General features: G+C 44.8%; 1 protein-coding gene across 32 annotated transcripts in view; it reads left to right on the top strand.

Moving 5' to 3' along the window:
* LOC110531211 (ankyrin repeat and SAM domain-containing protein 1A) overlaps positions 1–17,937 on the top strand; it is a 108,980-nt gene that overhangs the window by 31,644 nt on the left and 59,399 nt on the right. For 20 of the 32 annotated variants that reach the window (XM_090184818.1, XM_090184817.1, XM_090184816.1 and 17 more), the window contains 8 exons: positions 6–162; positions 1,233–1,298; positions 11,735–12,031; positions 12,988–13,063; positions 13,217–13,318; positions 13,461–13,547; positions 13,711–13,880; positions 17,545–17,607. In XM_090184818.1, coding sequence (XP_090040944.1) covers positions 6–162; positions 1,233–1,298; positions 11,735–12,031; positions 12,988–13,063; positions 13,217–13,318; positions 13,461–13,547; positions 13,711–13,880; positions 17,545–17,607 — 1,018 coding nt within the window. The remainder of the gene's footprint in view (positions 1–5; positions 163–1,232; positions 1,299–11,734; positions 12,032–12,987; positions 13,064–13,216; positions 13,319–13,460; positions 13,548–13,710; positions 13,881–17,544; positions 17,608–17,937) is intronic. The other 12 variants (XM_090184827.1, XM_090184825.1, XM_090184821.1 and 9 more) reach the window with 1 other exon arrangement.

Here is a 17,937-nt window from a genome sequence, read left to right as displayed (position 1 = left end):
CACAGTGAAGTTGTGGAGTCACTGTTACGTAACGAGGCCTTGACCAACATCGCCGACAATAAGGGCTGCTACCCCCTGCACCTGGCCGCATGGAAGGGGGACCAACGGATCGTCAGGCTGCTCATTCACCAAGGCCCCTCACACCCCAAACTCAACGAGCAGGTCTGACTCCTCCCCCCCCCTGCTAACTGTGGCTCCCTTCTTCTCACTCCATCTGTTCCCCTGATACCTCCAGGAATCGGTCTTCCTCTGCTCACAGCAGCAGTGGTTTTTGATCTGATCTGTGTAACAGTGTGAAGGAAGGAACAGGTCGAGTGCAACACCACATAACCCTTCACTATTTCCCCTGTTAACTAGAGTCAGTGAACTTTAGTGTTACACCCAGTTCCTGTCACATGGATGGACATCTATCCTATACAACTCATCATTCATATACAGTGTCGACCTCACTATGCTCATCTCTATAGAATGCATTTTAACTGGGTACACGGTGGACCGTGTTCCTCGTCTTGCTCTGTCTGTGGTTTGCAAATACCATTTGCCGTTTTTGAGAACATATATATATTTTTAATACAAATGAAAGTAGGACAGGGCTTGTTCATTCAGTGCAAGACCATACACATTAACTGCATTGCGTCATGAGTTTGACTGCACTAATATCTGTCTTGAAGTGACTTGACACCAGCCAAGTGAATGTGTCATGTTTGAACTAATGGATTGTTCTGTTTGATATGTAATGTGTTAGTCCAGGCATGGTGTGTAGAGACTGTCCACTGTGTAACCACCAGCAACACCTTCAGTATTTACCTTGTCCTGTCTGTGATCTCGTGTTTAGTATCTTTACCATTTTGGCAGAAATGACCCATTATGAGGCAATTGAACAAAATCAATCATAGCCATAGAGCCAAGATCCCATTGATAAAGTACGACATCACTGTAGTACTTCCCTGTAGTACTTCCCAATATTACTTCCCAGTAGTACTCCAGATACATTTGAGTTTATTATTCTGTCACTGGAGTCATGATATTGGAATAATCCTCTGATCCATTGCCAGCTCATTTTGTGTCATTTCTGTCAGCCATCTCTATGCCTGTTCATGACATCTGTTTGTTCATTAACTCAACTTTGTTCATATTTCTGTTCATTTATTTTGACTCAGCCTTGCAACTGACTGTCATGCATTGCCTGTGTGTGAGTGAAAAACCATTGCTTCATTTTTCTTCCCTCCTAGAGCTCCTCTGTAGACCACAAAGAGTTGAAACGCTGTGGGCCCTTTGACCTGCATATTAATGCCAAGGTGTGTACCCAGCCAGCCAGCCAGACATACAGCTGCTCAGAAGGCTGCTGCCCTCTTATTCTCCTCCCTGCTTCCATTGTACTCACACAACTAGTTGCACACAATCTCTTCGCCATGCATGATTTTGGTGCTTGGGTTTGATGCATAGTTTTGATGCTTGTGTTTGATGCATGGTTTTGGTGCTTGGGTTTGATGCATAGTTTTGATGCTTGGGTTTGATGCTTGCTTAGCTTGCACTGGCAGTCTGTTGTAGAGATCAGGGGACTTGCTTTGACCTTTTCTGGGTACATTTCTTGTGATTTCTTGGGGTTCTCTCTCGATACTTTCACCTGATAACTGAGAAGAATTGGAAAGATGGATTTGCAATGTTATTAGTACTACTGCAGTTGTGTTCCATAGTCAGTTTTCTTGTTTATACAGTTACGTGATGTTGAAGGACTCTGATGTATGTCTCTTTGGGACCGTCCTCTCTCATTAGTTGTAAATATGAACAAGGCAACAATAAACATGTCTTCCCCACGAATGATGCAGCCCCCTGTTGGGCCAATTGAGATTGTGTGTGACCACAGATTATCCATTATATTGACCAGATTGAAGTGGCCGCTGTAACAATTAAAAAGATACCAGTCTCTTTAACTAATCCACTTCGTGTACTCCATGTCAAGTCTTTGGCAATGACAAGGTGTGGCAAGGAGTGGAATGTTACCTAAAGATACTGTTACTCAGACTAGAAGGCAGTCTGGAGGAGGCAAGATCAGGTGGGACCATACTAGCCAATGAGAGGGCAGATATGCTTGTGAACAACAGGCATAACTCTGATATAAAGGTTTTTTTCTAAAAGTTGTCTGGATGTCACGTGTCCTACCGATATCCGTACACTTGTAACAACCTAAGCACTGTAAAACTTCTATTCAATTAAATAAGCCACACCTAGCAAACAAGCCATTACATTTTTTTAAAACCAAATTTTACACTCAGTGACCTCCATACAAAACGTCCTCGCTTGGTGAGCAAATAAACCTTTAAAAAATAAATAAAATAAAAAACCTGTTGGAGAAGACAGATTTTGGGCCTAGTTATCCCTCTCGCTTCCTCTCTGGTGTGACAAATTTCAGTTAATTACTATAGCTCCCGCCTTGGGCCAATCAGTGTCATTTTGTAAACGCTGGATCTCTATGGCTGTGTTTCCCAACCCTGGTCCCCCAGTACCCCCAACAGTACACTGCTCAATGGCAGAAACACTGCTCTATGGCAAGACACATTATTCACCCAAGTTTCGTAAAAAATGGGGCCATTGCTGTCTGAGAGATTGCGTGTGACTAACGTATGAACAGATGGACGGAGACCAATCCACAGTCCCCTCCCCGATTTTATAATGGGGAACAATTAGTCCCTTGGGGACAGAACCACAACATAGAATAGAATGGATGTGATTTCAGTGACATAGGTGTTACGTGTCAGTCATTTCTGACCTGTGTGTTTTCCTTGGTGTTTCTCTCTACATTTGACCTTGTTCTAGACGTGTATGTGCTCATGCTTGTCTAGGGTCATTACGTCCTACTGTATGTGTAGAAGCCACATTCACGCTTAGACAGTCAAGCTCAAGTCAGAGAGTTTTCCCCCCGGAGATTTTGAATTATTGAACCGTTAACACTTCATCTAGCTTACTGACAGAGGCAATGTTACCTTCACATCAAATTGAGGCTAACACCATCACTGGAGTGTGGAGAGGTCAAAGCTTGTGTTTTGAGGAAAGCATCTGGAAATCAAACTATTTTTAAAATGGTGTCACATTTCCTCAGTGCTAACTCAAGCCTCTTAGCTTCGGTTGCCTTAAAGCGACATGCAGCATGTGTTTACCAAACACTGAATCCTCATTACATGTCCTCTAGTGCTGTATAATTGTTGCTCCTCTTAATGCAAACGTTTAGGATGTGGTTTAGTTGACAGACTGACCATTTGACGTCTGTGGGGGTTAGCTTCTCTGTTGCTTTTGGAATACAGCAGTATGGGGTCCAATACCTGGCTACAGCAGACCTAAATAATAGATAAGCTGTTATGAACAAATCAGAAACATGGATGGATGCAGGCTGGATGGATGCTCTGGCAGTGATGGTGATGGCATCATGTGACTGTGGATCTCTCTTTGGATCACCCAAAAGAGTCTTTGGGTTCATAATATCTCAGTGTTGTTATAACAACCAGAGAAATGTCTTCCAAGGAGAGGGTGCTTTTCTGTGTACCAGTCTCTTTGTATCAATGTCAGGCAGTGTGCTCTCTGCTCAGTGTGTGTGTGTGTGTGTGTGTGTGTCTCTCTCTCTCTCTATCTGTTTTTCTGCTTTTGAGTCTGCACCACTGTGGAAGAGAGCAAGGGAGAGGTGGGATGTTGTCATGGTAACGGTGTCACGGCTGATTGGTCTTGCAGCAGCAATGACTGACCCAGTGGAACACGCAGCAGGAGAGAAGATAGGGGTGTGTGTCATGGAGTTAGCTAGCTAGAAACGGGAGGGGTGGTTGTGGGCAGAGGTTTATGGGGAAGGAGGGGGCTTTAAGTGCAGGCTCTCCCCCTCAGGGAAGCACCGTAGCTCAGCCTGGACACAGCTCGAACAGCCCCTCTCTCTCTGTCCTCCTGGCCTTAGTGCTGCCTAGCTGCAATGTTTATTAAGTGTTGCTGCAACGTTCTCCCAGTGTTACCATCTCCAATGGGCCTGCCACTTGATGATATTCCGATAGTGCCCCAATTGATTTGATAACATTTGATTTGGAAGGAAAAGTGATTTATCATGGAAGCTTGATTGTAATATACAAATAAAATATAACACTTAGTCATCATTTCTCTGCTTATTGTTATTTCCCATCTCCTATTTTAAAAACAATTTCTTCCATTGAAAAAGCCTGGTGTCTGATAGTGGTATTTTCAAGGAACGTGCGGTACTGCTCTTGAAATATGTCAAAGCTGCAAGTCTAACAGTCCTCTGTCTCCAATATAGGTCACCTGCCTAACAAAATGTACTGTACCTTCAGATGGTTGGCTGACTGTGGTAAATATGAACACCGACAGTCATGCAACCAGCTTCCCAGCTTTATACTACACAGAGGGAGAATGAGATGGCAGTGGCACAAAGTTAAACGCACAGTGTAATACATACTGTACACACTGCTTGCAGTAGGCTAACAGTGCCCTGAAAATAACACCAGATAACCTAAAAAGTGAACAGTGTGAAATTTCAGACAGGCTGCGATTCACACCAGGTATGAGAGCTAGTATTGAATGACAATGCAATATGCCTTTAAAAAAAAAAAGATTTTGCCTTCTAATCGGATGGGCCAGCTTGTCTGAAGAGGGGAGGATATTTTTAAAATGTTTTTATTTAACCTTTATTTAACCAGGTAGGCCTGTTGAGAACAATATCTAATTTACAACTGCGACATGGCCAAGGTGAAGCAAAGCAGTGAGACAAAACAACACAGAGTTACACATAAAAAATGTACAGTCAATGACAAAATAAAAAATCTATGTACAGTGTGTGCAAGTGTAGAAGAGTAAGGAGGTAAGGCAATAAATAGGCCATAGAGGAAAAATAATTACAATTTAGCATGAACACTGGAGTGATAGATGTGCAGATGATGATGTGTAAGTAAAGATACTGGTGTGCAAAAGAGCAAGAGGATAAGTAACAATATGGGGATGAGGTAGTTGGGTGTGCTATTTACAGATGGGCTGTGTACAGTGATTGGTAAGCTGCTTTGACAGATGATGCTTAAAGTTAGAGAGGGAGATAAAAGACTCCAGCTTCAGCTCCAGATTTTTGTAATTCGATCCAGTCATTGGTAGCAGAGAACCGGAAGGAAAGGCGGCCAAAGGAAGTGTTGGCTTTGGGGGTGACTAGTGAAATATACCTGCTGGAGCACGTGCTACGGGTGGGTATTGCTGTGGTGACCAGTGAGCTGAGATAAGGCAGGGCTTTACCTAGCATAGACTTTTTGATGACCTGGAGCCAGTGGGTTTGGCGCCGAATATGTAGTGAAGGCCAGCCAACGAGAGCATGCAGGTCGCGGTGGTGGGTAGTGTATGGGGCTTTGGTGACAAAACGGATGGCACTGTGATAGACTACATCCAATTTGCTAAGTAGAGTGTTGGAGGCTATTTTGTAAATGACATCACCGAAGTCAAGGATCGGTAGGATACCCTTGTAAAACTGACTATGTTTGGCAGCATGAGTGAAGGATGCTTTGTTGCAAAATAGGAAGCCGATTCTAGATTTAATTTTGGATTGGAGATGCTTAATGTGAATCTGGAAGGAGAGTTTACAGTCTAACCAGACACCTAGGTATTTGTAGTTGTCCACATATTCTAAGTCAGAACCGTCCAGAGTAGTGATGCTAGTCGGGTGGGAGGGTGTGGGCAGCAATCAGTTGAGGAGCATGCACTTAAGAGCAGTTGGAGGCCTCGAAGTAGTGTTGTATGGCACTGAAGCTCGTTTGGAGGTTTGTTAACAGTGTCCAAAGAAGGGCCGGATGTCTACAGAATGGTGTTGTCTGCGTAGAGGTGGATCAGAGAATCACCAGCAGCAAGTGCGACATCATTGATATATACAGAGAAAAGAGTCAGCCCAAGAATTGAACCACATGGTACCCCCATAGAGACTGTCCAGACAACAGGCCCTCCGATTTGACACACTGAACTCTATCTGAGAAGTAGTTGGTGAACCAGGCGAGGCAATCATTTGAGAAGCCAAGGCTATTTGGTCTGCCGATAAGAATGCGGTGATTGACAGAGTCAAGCCTTGGCCAGGTCGATGAAGACGGCTGCACAGTACACTCTTATCGATGGTGGTTATGATATTGTTTAGGACCTTGAGCGTGGCTGAGGTGCACCCATGACCAGCACGGAAACCAGATTGCATAGTGGAGAAGGTAGGATACCCTCGTAAAACTGACGGTGGGATTCGAAATGGTCAGTGATCTGTCTGTTAACATGGCTTTCGAAGATTTTAGAAGGGCAGGATGGATATAGGTCTATAACAGTTTGGGTCCAGAGTGTCTCCCCCTTTGAAGAGGGGGATGACCGCGGCAGCTTTCCAATCTTTGAGGATCTCCGACGATACGAAAGAGAGGTTGAATAGGCTAGTAATATGGGTTGAAGCCTGCGCTACTGGCACACTGCCCCACAGTCTTTTAGCATTCTCATTGGCTTTAGCTTAGCACCCGTGTCCGTCTCTGTCGACTGCCACACATCAGATCCGACACCAACCCTTTTTCTCCATCATATCTCCTTAAACATTTCTACATACATCCATGCAAGCTAGAGCCCCTCAGAAGGGCATCTGTCCATTTTGATGGACAGGTTTCTTTTCCTTCATCCTTTATGCATAATCACATCCAGCATATGCCTGATTTTCGGCTGTAGATTGAGTTGTTGCTTTTGGCCAGTGGAGGAGAAGAGAGAGGTGCTGGAGAAAGCTACCATCTACTTGCCTGATGATTTAAACTGTTCGCCACATACTTCAGTCTGAGACTGCCATCGTTGAAGTTGATTGTGGTGATGTCAAAATGAAGGGTGTTGTACAAAACAAAGTCATCAGCGATTGGCTCATCTCTAACAAATCAAAGTAGCAAAGCCAATTGCCTAAATTGTCTAAACGCTGCTTTACCCACTTGAATTCTGTCTCTGGAGAAGAAACTAACGTCCGTGGGCGTGGCGTAGCTGTTGGCCGAATCAAGGAGTTTGTGTTGCCTGGCAACCCAATCTGCCATCTTCAGTTTCCAGGCATTTGAGATGAGCTTGCCTCTGTGTGGACATGTGAGAAACAGGGATTTACAAATATGTGTGCATACTACGAGTAGTCGCGTGCAGCGTTTGGGCAACCCTGTGGCCACAACAGCTGCTTGTCCCTTGCCCCACCCCCCTTAACCAGAGGGCAGAGCATGACGTAACCCCTCCTATTCCTCACTCCGCCAGCCCAGCGAGCACATTACATGCCAGAGGTCACTAGTCTCTCCTCGTTAGCATCTCAGCCAGTAGCCCTACAGTACATACAGTCGGACTGCAGCACCTTTCTTCTCTTCCGGAATTGGAACATTCTAGTGTGAGTGTGATTGGCATCACAACAGTGCAGAAGTTAGGCCTCATCTCCAGATGTTCCTGGTTAGTGTTCTGTTCAGATTTAATCTGAGAAAGCACTTTAATCTGAGTGTGTTTGACACGCACTGGAGTCTAGATTAAGATGAAGGCCCATTTTATCATGCTATTTAAAAAAATAAAATTAAAAAAAATGTTTAACTTGGCAAGTCAGTTAAGAACAAACTCTTATTTTCAATGACGGCCTAGGAACAGTGGGTTAATTTAAAATTGCCTTGTTCAGGGGCAGAACAACAGATTTTTGTCTACTCGCGGATTCGATCTTGCAACCTTTCGGTTACTAGTCCAACGCTCTAACCACTAGGCTACCTGCTGCCTATTGTGCACCTATTGTGCATCTACCACTGTTGTTCACACAGGCTTCATACTGTGTACTATCCTGGATTACATCATAGTGTACTAATCCTTCTCTTGATTGTAGCTGCCATCACATCAGTCAACTCCCCAATGTGGATGACCAGGACAGGAGTGTATGTGTGGCCGTCTACTTTCTTATGTTAGCATTTGAACAGCTGTTGGTTTGCAGGCTCACGTGGACCCCTGTGCAGTAGGCTAGTGTGGAGTGAAGGAGGCGTCACAGGGAAGGTCTGATTCATGCTGCTCACCCTACGCTTTGCTCTGCTCTGCTGCTGCCCAGAGAGGCCAGCCGTGGCTAATATGATCAGATGTTGTCAGACTCAAAGCCACAGAACGAACCACACTGGCCACACCACTGAGACAGAGAGGAGGGGATCCTCTGGAGTCTCAGACTTCATTGGTGATGATGTGGTTTTTGGTGTCTTAAAACTAGACACTGATCATGTGTTCATGATATGGCAAATATGTCTCTCTTTTTGCCATAAATCTTGAGGAAGTCTTGGTTTTTGCAGGTAGAATTCAATCGGCCATAATCCGAGCAGTTAGCCAGCGCACATAGAGGTTGAAGCTGGTTTCTATTTGGATATTGTTATTGCAGATTTATCCGGGCTGTGCAAGTAAACCTGTATACCCAAGGCTATAAAACCCAAGGCTATAAAACCCAAGGCTATAAAACATGTTCCTCTGAAGTAGCCTGCATCTAACAGTTGAGAGTTGAATCTATTAAAAAGCTTGTGATGACAAAAGAGTTGACGGTGCGTCACAGATGCGAGACGCCATGCTCCTTTGTGTGTGGTCGTTTCATGCTCCTGCAGCAAACAGGGAAAGAGAAACAGAGACGGACAGAGAGAGGGAGACTGAGAGAGAAACAAAGATCAAACCTTAATTTAGACCAAAAACACAGAGGATAAGCAGGAAGGAACAATTAGTCAAATCCCAAACCTTAACTGACAAAACCCTAGCAGGCTTGTGGTTTATTTCCCTAACAGAGGCTTTTTGTTTTGGAGTGTTCTTCTGTTCCGTGGTCTTTGTTTGTTTAGTACAGCTCACACAGGGTCAGACCAAGCCTCTCTCAGCCAGCCTCTCTCTCAGCCGGCCTCTCTCTCTCTCTCTCTCTCTCTCTCTCTCGCTCTCTCTCCCCGTCTTTCCAGAAAGGCAGGTGTTGTTTGGTATTCCCTCGGATTGTACATTTTTATTTCTCCTCCTTTCATTCAGCTCAAGCTGTAACCTGTTTTTGCCAGTGTAGTAGGACTCTCTCTCTTTCTCTTCTCTCTCTCTCTCCTCGCTCTCTCTCTTCTCTCTCTCTCTTCTCTCTCTCTCTCTCTCTTCGTCCCTCTCTCTCTCTCGCTCTCGCTCTCTCGCTCTGTACCTTGAACAACACAGGAGTAGTTACCTACTGATCTTTGTGTTAGTCAGAGGGGAGGGGCCAACACCTGTCCTGGGTGCCCTGTAACCTCCCCCCTACCCCCGTCTCCATGATCCTGCCTCTGATGGCAGAATAAAGACTCAGCTGGCACTTCCTCCTCCAGGGAGCAACCCAACCTAGAACACAGTGTGTGGGTATTCTCCTGCCAGCTGTCGGCTGCTCCTAGGTGTCTGTGGCATGTGTGGCATGACTGGCACTCCGGGCATGTTGCAGACTGGCATTGTTGCCACACCCTGGTACACAATTGTTGTTGACTGGCACAGAGTGGCTAGCCTTGGGGGAGGTTATGGTTGGTCTCTTACAACAGTTATTCATTCATTACCTTTAGGTTTGTACTGTGTTTACAAACTGTCAAACCTGCATGTTGTACACAGCATACGGCTAGTGTTGTCAAACCTGCATGTTGTACACAGCATACGGCTAGTGTTGTCAGCCACTTGAGTTGACTGGAATGTCCTGTGTGTTAGCTAGTGTTCCCAGTCTGCCCTTCTAGGAACATGACCTAGCATCAAATAGCCTTTGTGATGAATCTGAGAGAGAATGTAGTGTCATTACATATACATTGTTTTGAGTTGGATATGCATTGGTTATTAAGACCATTATTTTGCCTCCGCTGATGTATCAGGCTGTATTGTAATCTCCCTCTTCTGGCTGCTGGTGGGAGTACTTGGTAATAAGAAGTAAGGAATGGAGATTTGAACACAAGTCCACTCTACTGAATATGCTGCTGACACAGGCTAGATACAGTGCCTTGCGAAAGTATTCGGCCCCCTTGAACTTTGTGACCTTTTGCCACATTTCAGGCTTCAAACATAAAGATATAAAACTGTATTTTTTTGTGAAGAATCAACAACAAGTGGGACACAATTGGATTCAGGTCTGGACTTTGACTTGGCCGTTCTAACACCTGGATATGTTTATTTTTGAACCATTCCATTGTAGATTTTGCTTTATGTTTTGGATCATTGTCTTGTTGGAAGACAAATCTCCGTCCCAGTCTCAGGTCTTTTGCAGACTCCATCAGGTTTTCTTCCAGAATGGTCCTGTATTTGGCTCCATCCATCTTCCCATCAATTTTAACCATCTTCCCTGTCCCTGCTGAAGAAAAGCAGGCCCAAACCATGATGCTGCCACCACCATGTTTGACAGTGGGGATGGTGTGTTCAGCTGTGTTGCTTTTACGCCAAACATAACGTTTTGCATTGTTGCCAAAAAGTTCAATTTTGGCTTCATCTGACCAGAGCACCTTCTTCCACATGTTTGGTGTGTCTCCCAGGTGGCTTGTGGCAAACTTTAAACAACACTTTTTATGGATATCTTTAAGAAATGGCTTTCTTCTTGCCACTCTTCCATAAAGGCCAGATTTGTGCAATATACGACTGATTGTTGTCCTATGGACAGAGTCTCCCACATCAGCTGTAGATCTCTGCAGTTCATCCAGAGTGATCATGGGCCTCTTGGCTGCATCTCTGATCAGTCTTCTCCTTGTATGAGCTGAAAGTTTAGAGGGACGGCCAGGTCTTGGTAGATTTGCAGTGGTCTGATACTCCTTCCATTTCAATATTATCGCGGTTTTTGAGTGTAAAAGCTGTGTTTATAACGCTATTGATTTAATGTTGTTCTAGTGAACATATAGTTTTGATCCTTGCTCTCTGCACTTGGAGAATCTCTTTAAAAAGAAAGTATACATATTCCATCCATTTCCCTCATAGTCTGTATCCCTGTGCAGTCAGAACTTTGACCTCAGGATTGCCATCATCTCTGTTACTAGCCAGTTCCTCAGCCGCTGTTCTGCTCTCAGGACCATAGATTGTATTGACGTATGAGCCGTGTCTCTCTAGCACTATCTCGCTGGGTCACCCTGGTAAAGCATGCCTCCTCTGCATGTGAAGCACTGCATGGATCACACTCACTACACTGTCGGTCACCACACCACACCACTCAACTCTCTCACACTGGCTGTCACCCCTACCTCTGTCTGCACAAAGCAGTTACTTAAACAACCAAGCAACACATGACATATTGTCATCACAGAAGTGTCTTTCCTTATTATCGTGGCCTTTACTAAATGTCAACAGCTTGTCCTTTTGTCACATTTACAGCAGGTCATGCCCTATAAGAAGCAGGTGTTAGACAGTTCTACTCAACAGGGACTGTTCCCAGTCATGACTTCAGTCCCCACCCCCCAGCATCCTCCCAGCATCCCTTTCTCTCAGCTAGCCAGCGCTTTCCTTGGGCCTCATCATCCTGATTGGTGCTCTTCAGTGACCTTTAGACATACTGGCTAATATGGTGGTTGCTAAGCACTGATTGGCTTAACCGACGTGACACAATCATGAGTCCTCAATCACTGCTGGACCATGACTCACTTAATGCTCCCTCCCTTCTTTCCTTCCTCCTTCCCAATATCTACCCCCACCTCTTTCTCTACTTCCTCTATGTGGATGCTCACCCCCTGCCTCCCATCCCTCCCCCTTTCCTTTCTGGTCCCCCTTCCCCCCCCCCCAACAGAACAACGACAACGAGACCCCTCTCCACTGTGCCGCCCAGTACGGCCACACCCAGGTGGTGCGTCTGCTGCTAGAGGAGCTGACCGACCCCACCATGAGGAACAACAAGTTTGAGACGCCACTGGACCTGGCGGCGCTCTATGGCCGCCTGGAGGTGGTCAAGCTGCTGCTCACCGCCCACCCCAACCTGCTCAGCTGCAACACCAAGAAACACACGCCGCTGCACCTGGCCTCACGCAACGGACACCTGGCCGTGGTGGAGGTGCTGCTGGACGCTGGCATGGACATCAACTATGAGGTGAGGACCGAAGAGAACACTGGGTCTGTTGTCTCTCCTGCCTGTTCAATGATCAGGTTCAGTGTGTTGTTGTGAGAGCGTAGTTATGTGGATATATAGAGACTGAATGTGTCCATAATGTTATGTTGTGTGCACACCATTGCAGCATTTAGGCCTACAAACTCATAGGCTCTTGACTCAAACCTCTTGAGCTCTTTATTTAGACTAAAGAACCAGTGTTTTATTTTATTTAACCTTTATTTAACCAGGAAAAGCACACTGAGACCCAGAGTCTCTTTCTCAAGGGAGACCTGGCCAAGAAGGCAACAACAATCAATACAATACATAATTCAAATATACAACAACACAACATAATCCAGCATTTACATTCCTCCGTAACAGAGTTTCCCATCAATATTTTACTGTTTAAGGGGGCTTCTGGCCCTCTTCTCTTCTTATACCAGACTGTGCCATCCATCAGTCGTGTCCTACCTCCACTTCCCTCATCTCTGCTCTGTAGCAGGTCTGGGCCACCAAGAATCCTTCAGGTCTTGCGTCCTGCGGTTTCCATTAGCATGGCGCAGCGAGCTGGAAAATAATCTAGTTTGATTCCTCAACCAAATAATTTGCCACAGCAAAACACACCGGGGTGGTGTCCGCTAGCGGATAAATAACCAAAGCCAAACTTCTATTTCACGCTGATCAAACCTGTCCTGTGTGTTCAGGAAGTATCCTGCTGGTTTAGCTTTAAGCTGTATGCCCTAGCTGACCAAGATGAGAGGAATCAGAATCAAAGCTTAGTGGCGGGCTAGATAGCAGGTCTTCATCTGTTCCTCTCAGCAGGGAGGGTTCGGGTTAGAGATCTGACCTCTGCTGTTCTGTATGTTGCTGACCTGGAGTCTACTCTGATGTCAGGTTTTGTTATTGCACAGCCACAGCATTGTTTTGATTATGGTCTGTTTGTTGTCTCTCTGCAGACGGAGAAGGGCAGTGCCCTCCATGAAGCGGCACTCTTTGGGAAAACCGATGTGGTGCAGAAACTTCTGAGGGAAGGTCAGACACTGACGTCTCCATTTAGTCAACATGCTTATAAGATACAACTCGTTTCTACCCGCTGAATAATGCAGATATAACCCCCTGCTCGTCTCTCTCTCTTCCCCTAATCCCCTGCTCTGTCCTCTGTGTCTCTTCCCCGTCCTGCTCCAGGGGTTAATGTCAACATGGTGGACAACAAGGGCCTGACTGCGCTGGACACTGTCAGAGAGATGCCCTCTCAGACGAGCCGGCAGATAGCAGCTCTAATTCTGGGTAAGAAAAACAGACATAAATGGTTCCCTATGGGATTATAAAGAAAGATGACCTTACCTTAACCACAAACTGATTTCCCAAAAATGTTTTTTCTGACTAATGATATTATTTGAATGACCTTTTCTTCTTTATCTCTCTGCAGGTCATATGTCAGGAAATCCCCCTGTTTTGGACTTGCCTCCTCCCCCTCTCCCTCCACCTAATGAGAGCCCTAGTCCGAGGAAAAAAGGTATGTCGTATCTAATACAGAAAACCTAAAGGGAAGTGAGCCGTTAGAGGATATGGTGTTAACACGTAACCACCAGCCAAGGCTCTCTACCTGTGTGATGCTGTGCATTGCCACCTGTATTTGTACGAGTATCAATATGTGTGTTAAAATGTGTGTGTTGTAGGTGAGATGGAGGTGGTGAGTGCACTGCTCTCGGGGCTGGCCCCGGGGCCTGAGGAAGAGAGCCCGTATGAGGCTCTGTTTGAGGCCACCTCCTGTCACTCTCTAGACAGCCTGGCTAGCGGGAAGTCCTCCGACAGGGACTCTGGACGGCCTGACAGTGAAGCTGGAAAGGTTGGTCTGGAACTCTGCCTTCCACCACAGAAACACACAACATGTGACTCAAGAAGTTTGCGTGGCTGGGCATCTAAAATATTTTTTCTCCACTAGAGGGCAATAGTTCTCTGCATTTAATTGTTGTTGAGTGGACTGGATTTAGAAATTATGACAGCATATCTCTTTATCACTAGAAAAGCCTGGGACAATGACGAGTCTTTTGGACGTCAACATTCTAACAGTCTAATAAATACATTTCATATAATAATTTGGTTGTGTTTATGAAGGTCTTAGGTAACATTACACTACGAAAGAAAATGTATTTCAAAGTACACAGTAGCATTTTCATTAGTTTATGTAACTGTAGGCTATGTGTACAAATGAAAACCACTAAAACACCACAATTCAAGTGTTAAAATCCATTAAATAAAAAAAATTGTTATTAATTTGTTAAGGACCATTTATGAAACTAAGAAAATGCATTTCAAAAGAACAGAATGGCATCTTTTGAGTTTAAATATATTACTGTACTTTGAGTGTTGCGAGTGCATGTAGGGAGTTTATGGAATCGCCATCATTCTGCCAAAAAGGCCCGCGGGGGTGTGGTATGTGGCCAATATACCACAGCTAATGGCTGTTCTTAGGTACAGTGCAACGCGGAGTGCCTGGATGCAGCCTTTAGCCGTGGTAAATTGGCCATGTACCGCAACCCCCTGTGGTATATTGCTGATATACCACAGCTTTCAACCAATCAGCAACCAGGAGCCAAACTACCCCGTGTATAATTTGAAATAATAGAGCTCAAGGGTTCATTTCTAAGAGTGATTTGGAAACTGCAGAATCTGCTAGACATCAAAACGTCTTACCTGCTTGTGACCCTGTAGAAGTTTGAAAAAGTCACTTTTTGGCGCTCCGTTAAACTGCCCTGTTCATCAGATTCTTCATATATTGATACTATTCTCACCCATCAGACTATTGTCAATGTAATCTTGTTTTAAGCTAACTCTTAAGCTAGTTATATGTGTGAAATTATTTTCGATATACAGTGCCTTGCGAAAGTATTCGGCCCCCTTGAACTTTGCGACCTTTTGCCACATTTCAGGCTTCAAACATAAAGATATAAAACTGTATTTTTTTGTGAAGAATCAACAACAAGTGGGACACAATCATGAAGTGGAACGACATTTATTGGATATTTCAAACTTTTTTAACAAATCAAAAACTGAAAAATTGGGCGTGCAAAATTATTCAGCCCCCTTAAGTTAATACTTTGTAGCGCCACCTTTTGCTGCGATTACAGCTGTAAGTCGCTTGGGGTATGTCTCTATCAGTTTTGCACATCGAGAGATTTTTTCCCATTCCTCCTTGCAAAACAGCTGGAGCTCAGTGAGGTTGGATGGAGAGCATTTGTGAACAGCAGTTTTCAGTTCTTTCCACAGATTCTCGATTGGATTCAGGTCTGGACTTTGACTTGGCCATTCTAACACCTGGATATGTTTATTTTTGAACCATTCCATTGTAGATTTTGCTTTATGTTTTGGATCATTGTCTTGTTGGAAGACAAATCTTCGTCCCAGTCTCAGGTCTTTTGCAGACTCCATCAGGTTTTCTTGCAGAATGGTCCTGTATTTGGCTCCATCCATCTTCCCATCAATTTTAACCATCTTCCCTGTCCCTGCTGAAGAAAAGCAGGCCCAAACCATGATGCTGCCACCACCATGTTTGACAGTGGGGATGGTGTGTTCAGCTGTGTTGCTTTTACGCCAAACATAACGTTTTGCATTGTTGCCAAAAAGTTCAATTTTGGTTTCATCTGACCAGAGAACCTTCTTCCACATGTTTGGTGTGTCTCCCAGGTGGCTTGTGGCAAACTTTAAACGACACTTTTTATGGATATCTTTAAGAAATGGCTTTCTTCTTGCCACTCTTCCATAAAGGCCAGATTTGTGCAATATACGACTGATTGTTGTCCTATGGACAGAGTCTCCCACCTCAGCTGTAGATCTCTGCAGTTCATCCAGAGTGATCATGGGCCTCTTGGCTGCATCTCTGATCAGTCTTCTCCTTGTATGAGCTGAACGTTTAGAGGGACGGCCAGGTCTTGGTAGATTTGCAGTGGTCTGGTACTCCTTCCATTTCAATATTATCGCTTGCACAGTGCTCCTTGGGATGTTTAAAGCTTGGGAAATCTTTTTGTATCCAAATCCGGCTTGTTCCTTGTTCTTCATGTTCTTCATGATGCTTTCTGCGCTTTTAACGGACCTCTGAGACTATCACAGTGCAGGTGCATTTATACAGAGACTTGATTACACACGGGTGGATTGTATTTATCATCATTAGTCATTTAGGTCAATATTGGATCATTCAGAGATCCTCACTGAACTTCTGGAGAGAGTTTACTGCACTGAAAGTAAAGGGGCTGAATAATTTTGCACACCCAATTTTTCAGTTTTTGATTTGTTAAAAAAGTTTGAAATATCCAATAAATGTCGTTCCACTTCATGATTGTGTCCCACTTGTTGTTGATTCTTCACAAAAAAATACAGTTTTATATCTTTATGTTTGAAGCCTGAAATGTGGCAAAAGGTCGCAAAGTTCAAGGGGGCCGAATACTTAAGCAAAGGCACTGTACACTCACCGGCCAGTGTATCGCTCCTACAGAAAGTGAGTAACATGGCCGTGGCTTGCTATATAAATCAGGCAGACAGGCATCGAGGCGTTCAGTTACTGTTCGATTGAACATTTGAATGGGAAAAACAAGTGACCTTAACGACTTTGAGCGTGGTATGATCGTCGAGTCCAGGCGTGCCGGATCCAGAATCTCAGAAATGGCCTCGACAAACAAAAATACAGCTTGTTGATGGGAGAAGTCCAAGAATGGCAAGAATGGTGCAAGCTAACAGGCTGACCACAGACAAATAGCTGTGCAGTAGAACAGTGGTGTGCAGAACAGTATCTTAGAATGCACATCTCGTAGGTCCTGGTCACGGATGGGTTATTGCAGCAGACGACCACACCGGGTTCCACTCCTATCAGCTAAAAACAAGAAGAAGCGGCTCCGGTGGGCATGTGATCACTAACACTGGACAATTGAGGAGTGGAAAAACATCACCTGGAACATCACAGCGAGTTCAGTTTACTTGAGTGGCCAATGCAGACCCCAGACCTCAACCCACTAGAGCCTCTTTGGGATGAGATGGAACAGGCTGTTCACAGCTTGAATGTACCTCCGTCCAATCTGCAGCAACTGCGTGATGCCATCACGGCTGCATGGAGGTAAAGGGGTGTCCGACCCGGTACTAGATGGGTGTACCCAATAAACTGTCCGGTGAGTGTAGTGCCATTGAATGAGGGTAGACATAAAAAACCAACGTCCTCTTAAAACGGCTTATAAAACCAATTCTGCTTGTGATATCAAGATGAAAATAATTACAGTGTGTTATCTAGACTTACTTAGGAAAAGTACGTGGGCGGGGGGAGGACATGACTAAAATGTATAATTAGAAAAGTACATTCGTTTTGCGTCCACATGACACGCTCTCAGCTTTTCTAGTGTTAAAGCAAAAATCTTTGTTTGATTTCAATGCTCCAGTTCAACCGACCTTCTACAGTACTTCAAGATATGTGTCAAGCTAATGTCTGAGCACAGTCAGTGATTTCGTTCTCTGTTTGTCAATTACAGAAAGACCGGCTGGCTCACCAATCCCAACCTGCCCCAGGCCATGTAGAGGAGCTTAGCTCAGAGGTCAGAATCTATGGTCATTAACGCTCTGTTTTGATGGACAATGTTGTAATGGTTGGGTTAAATGCGGAAGACTCATTCGGTCGAAGGCATTCAGTTGTGCAACTGACTAGGTATCCCCCTTTCCATTACTTTTGGCCAAAGCAATCAATTAGTTCCTGCTAGTTTTGTGTGTAAGGAACGAGGTAAGGACTGTGTGGATGACCGTAAGATCTAGTACAACCATGAGAGGGCACTGTGACTTATCTCACTGTATGAGTCATCAGCGTCACAGGACAGTCTGAGATTAATGCTGCACAAGCCTAACAGAGGTGGTATGGGTGTTCTGTACTG

Source organism: Oncorhynchus mykiss, chromosome 9 (genome assembly GCF_057628025.1).
Source record: "Oncorhynchus mykiss isolate SJ-2025 chromosome 9, ASM5762802v1, whole genome shotgun sequence".
NCBI lineage: Eukaryota > Metazoa > Chordata > Actinopteri > Salmoniformes > Salmonidae > Oncorhynchus > Oncorhynchus mykiss.
Note: the sequence above shows the minus strand (reverse complement) of the source record. Positions and strands in the feature narration are given on the sequence as shown.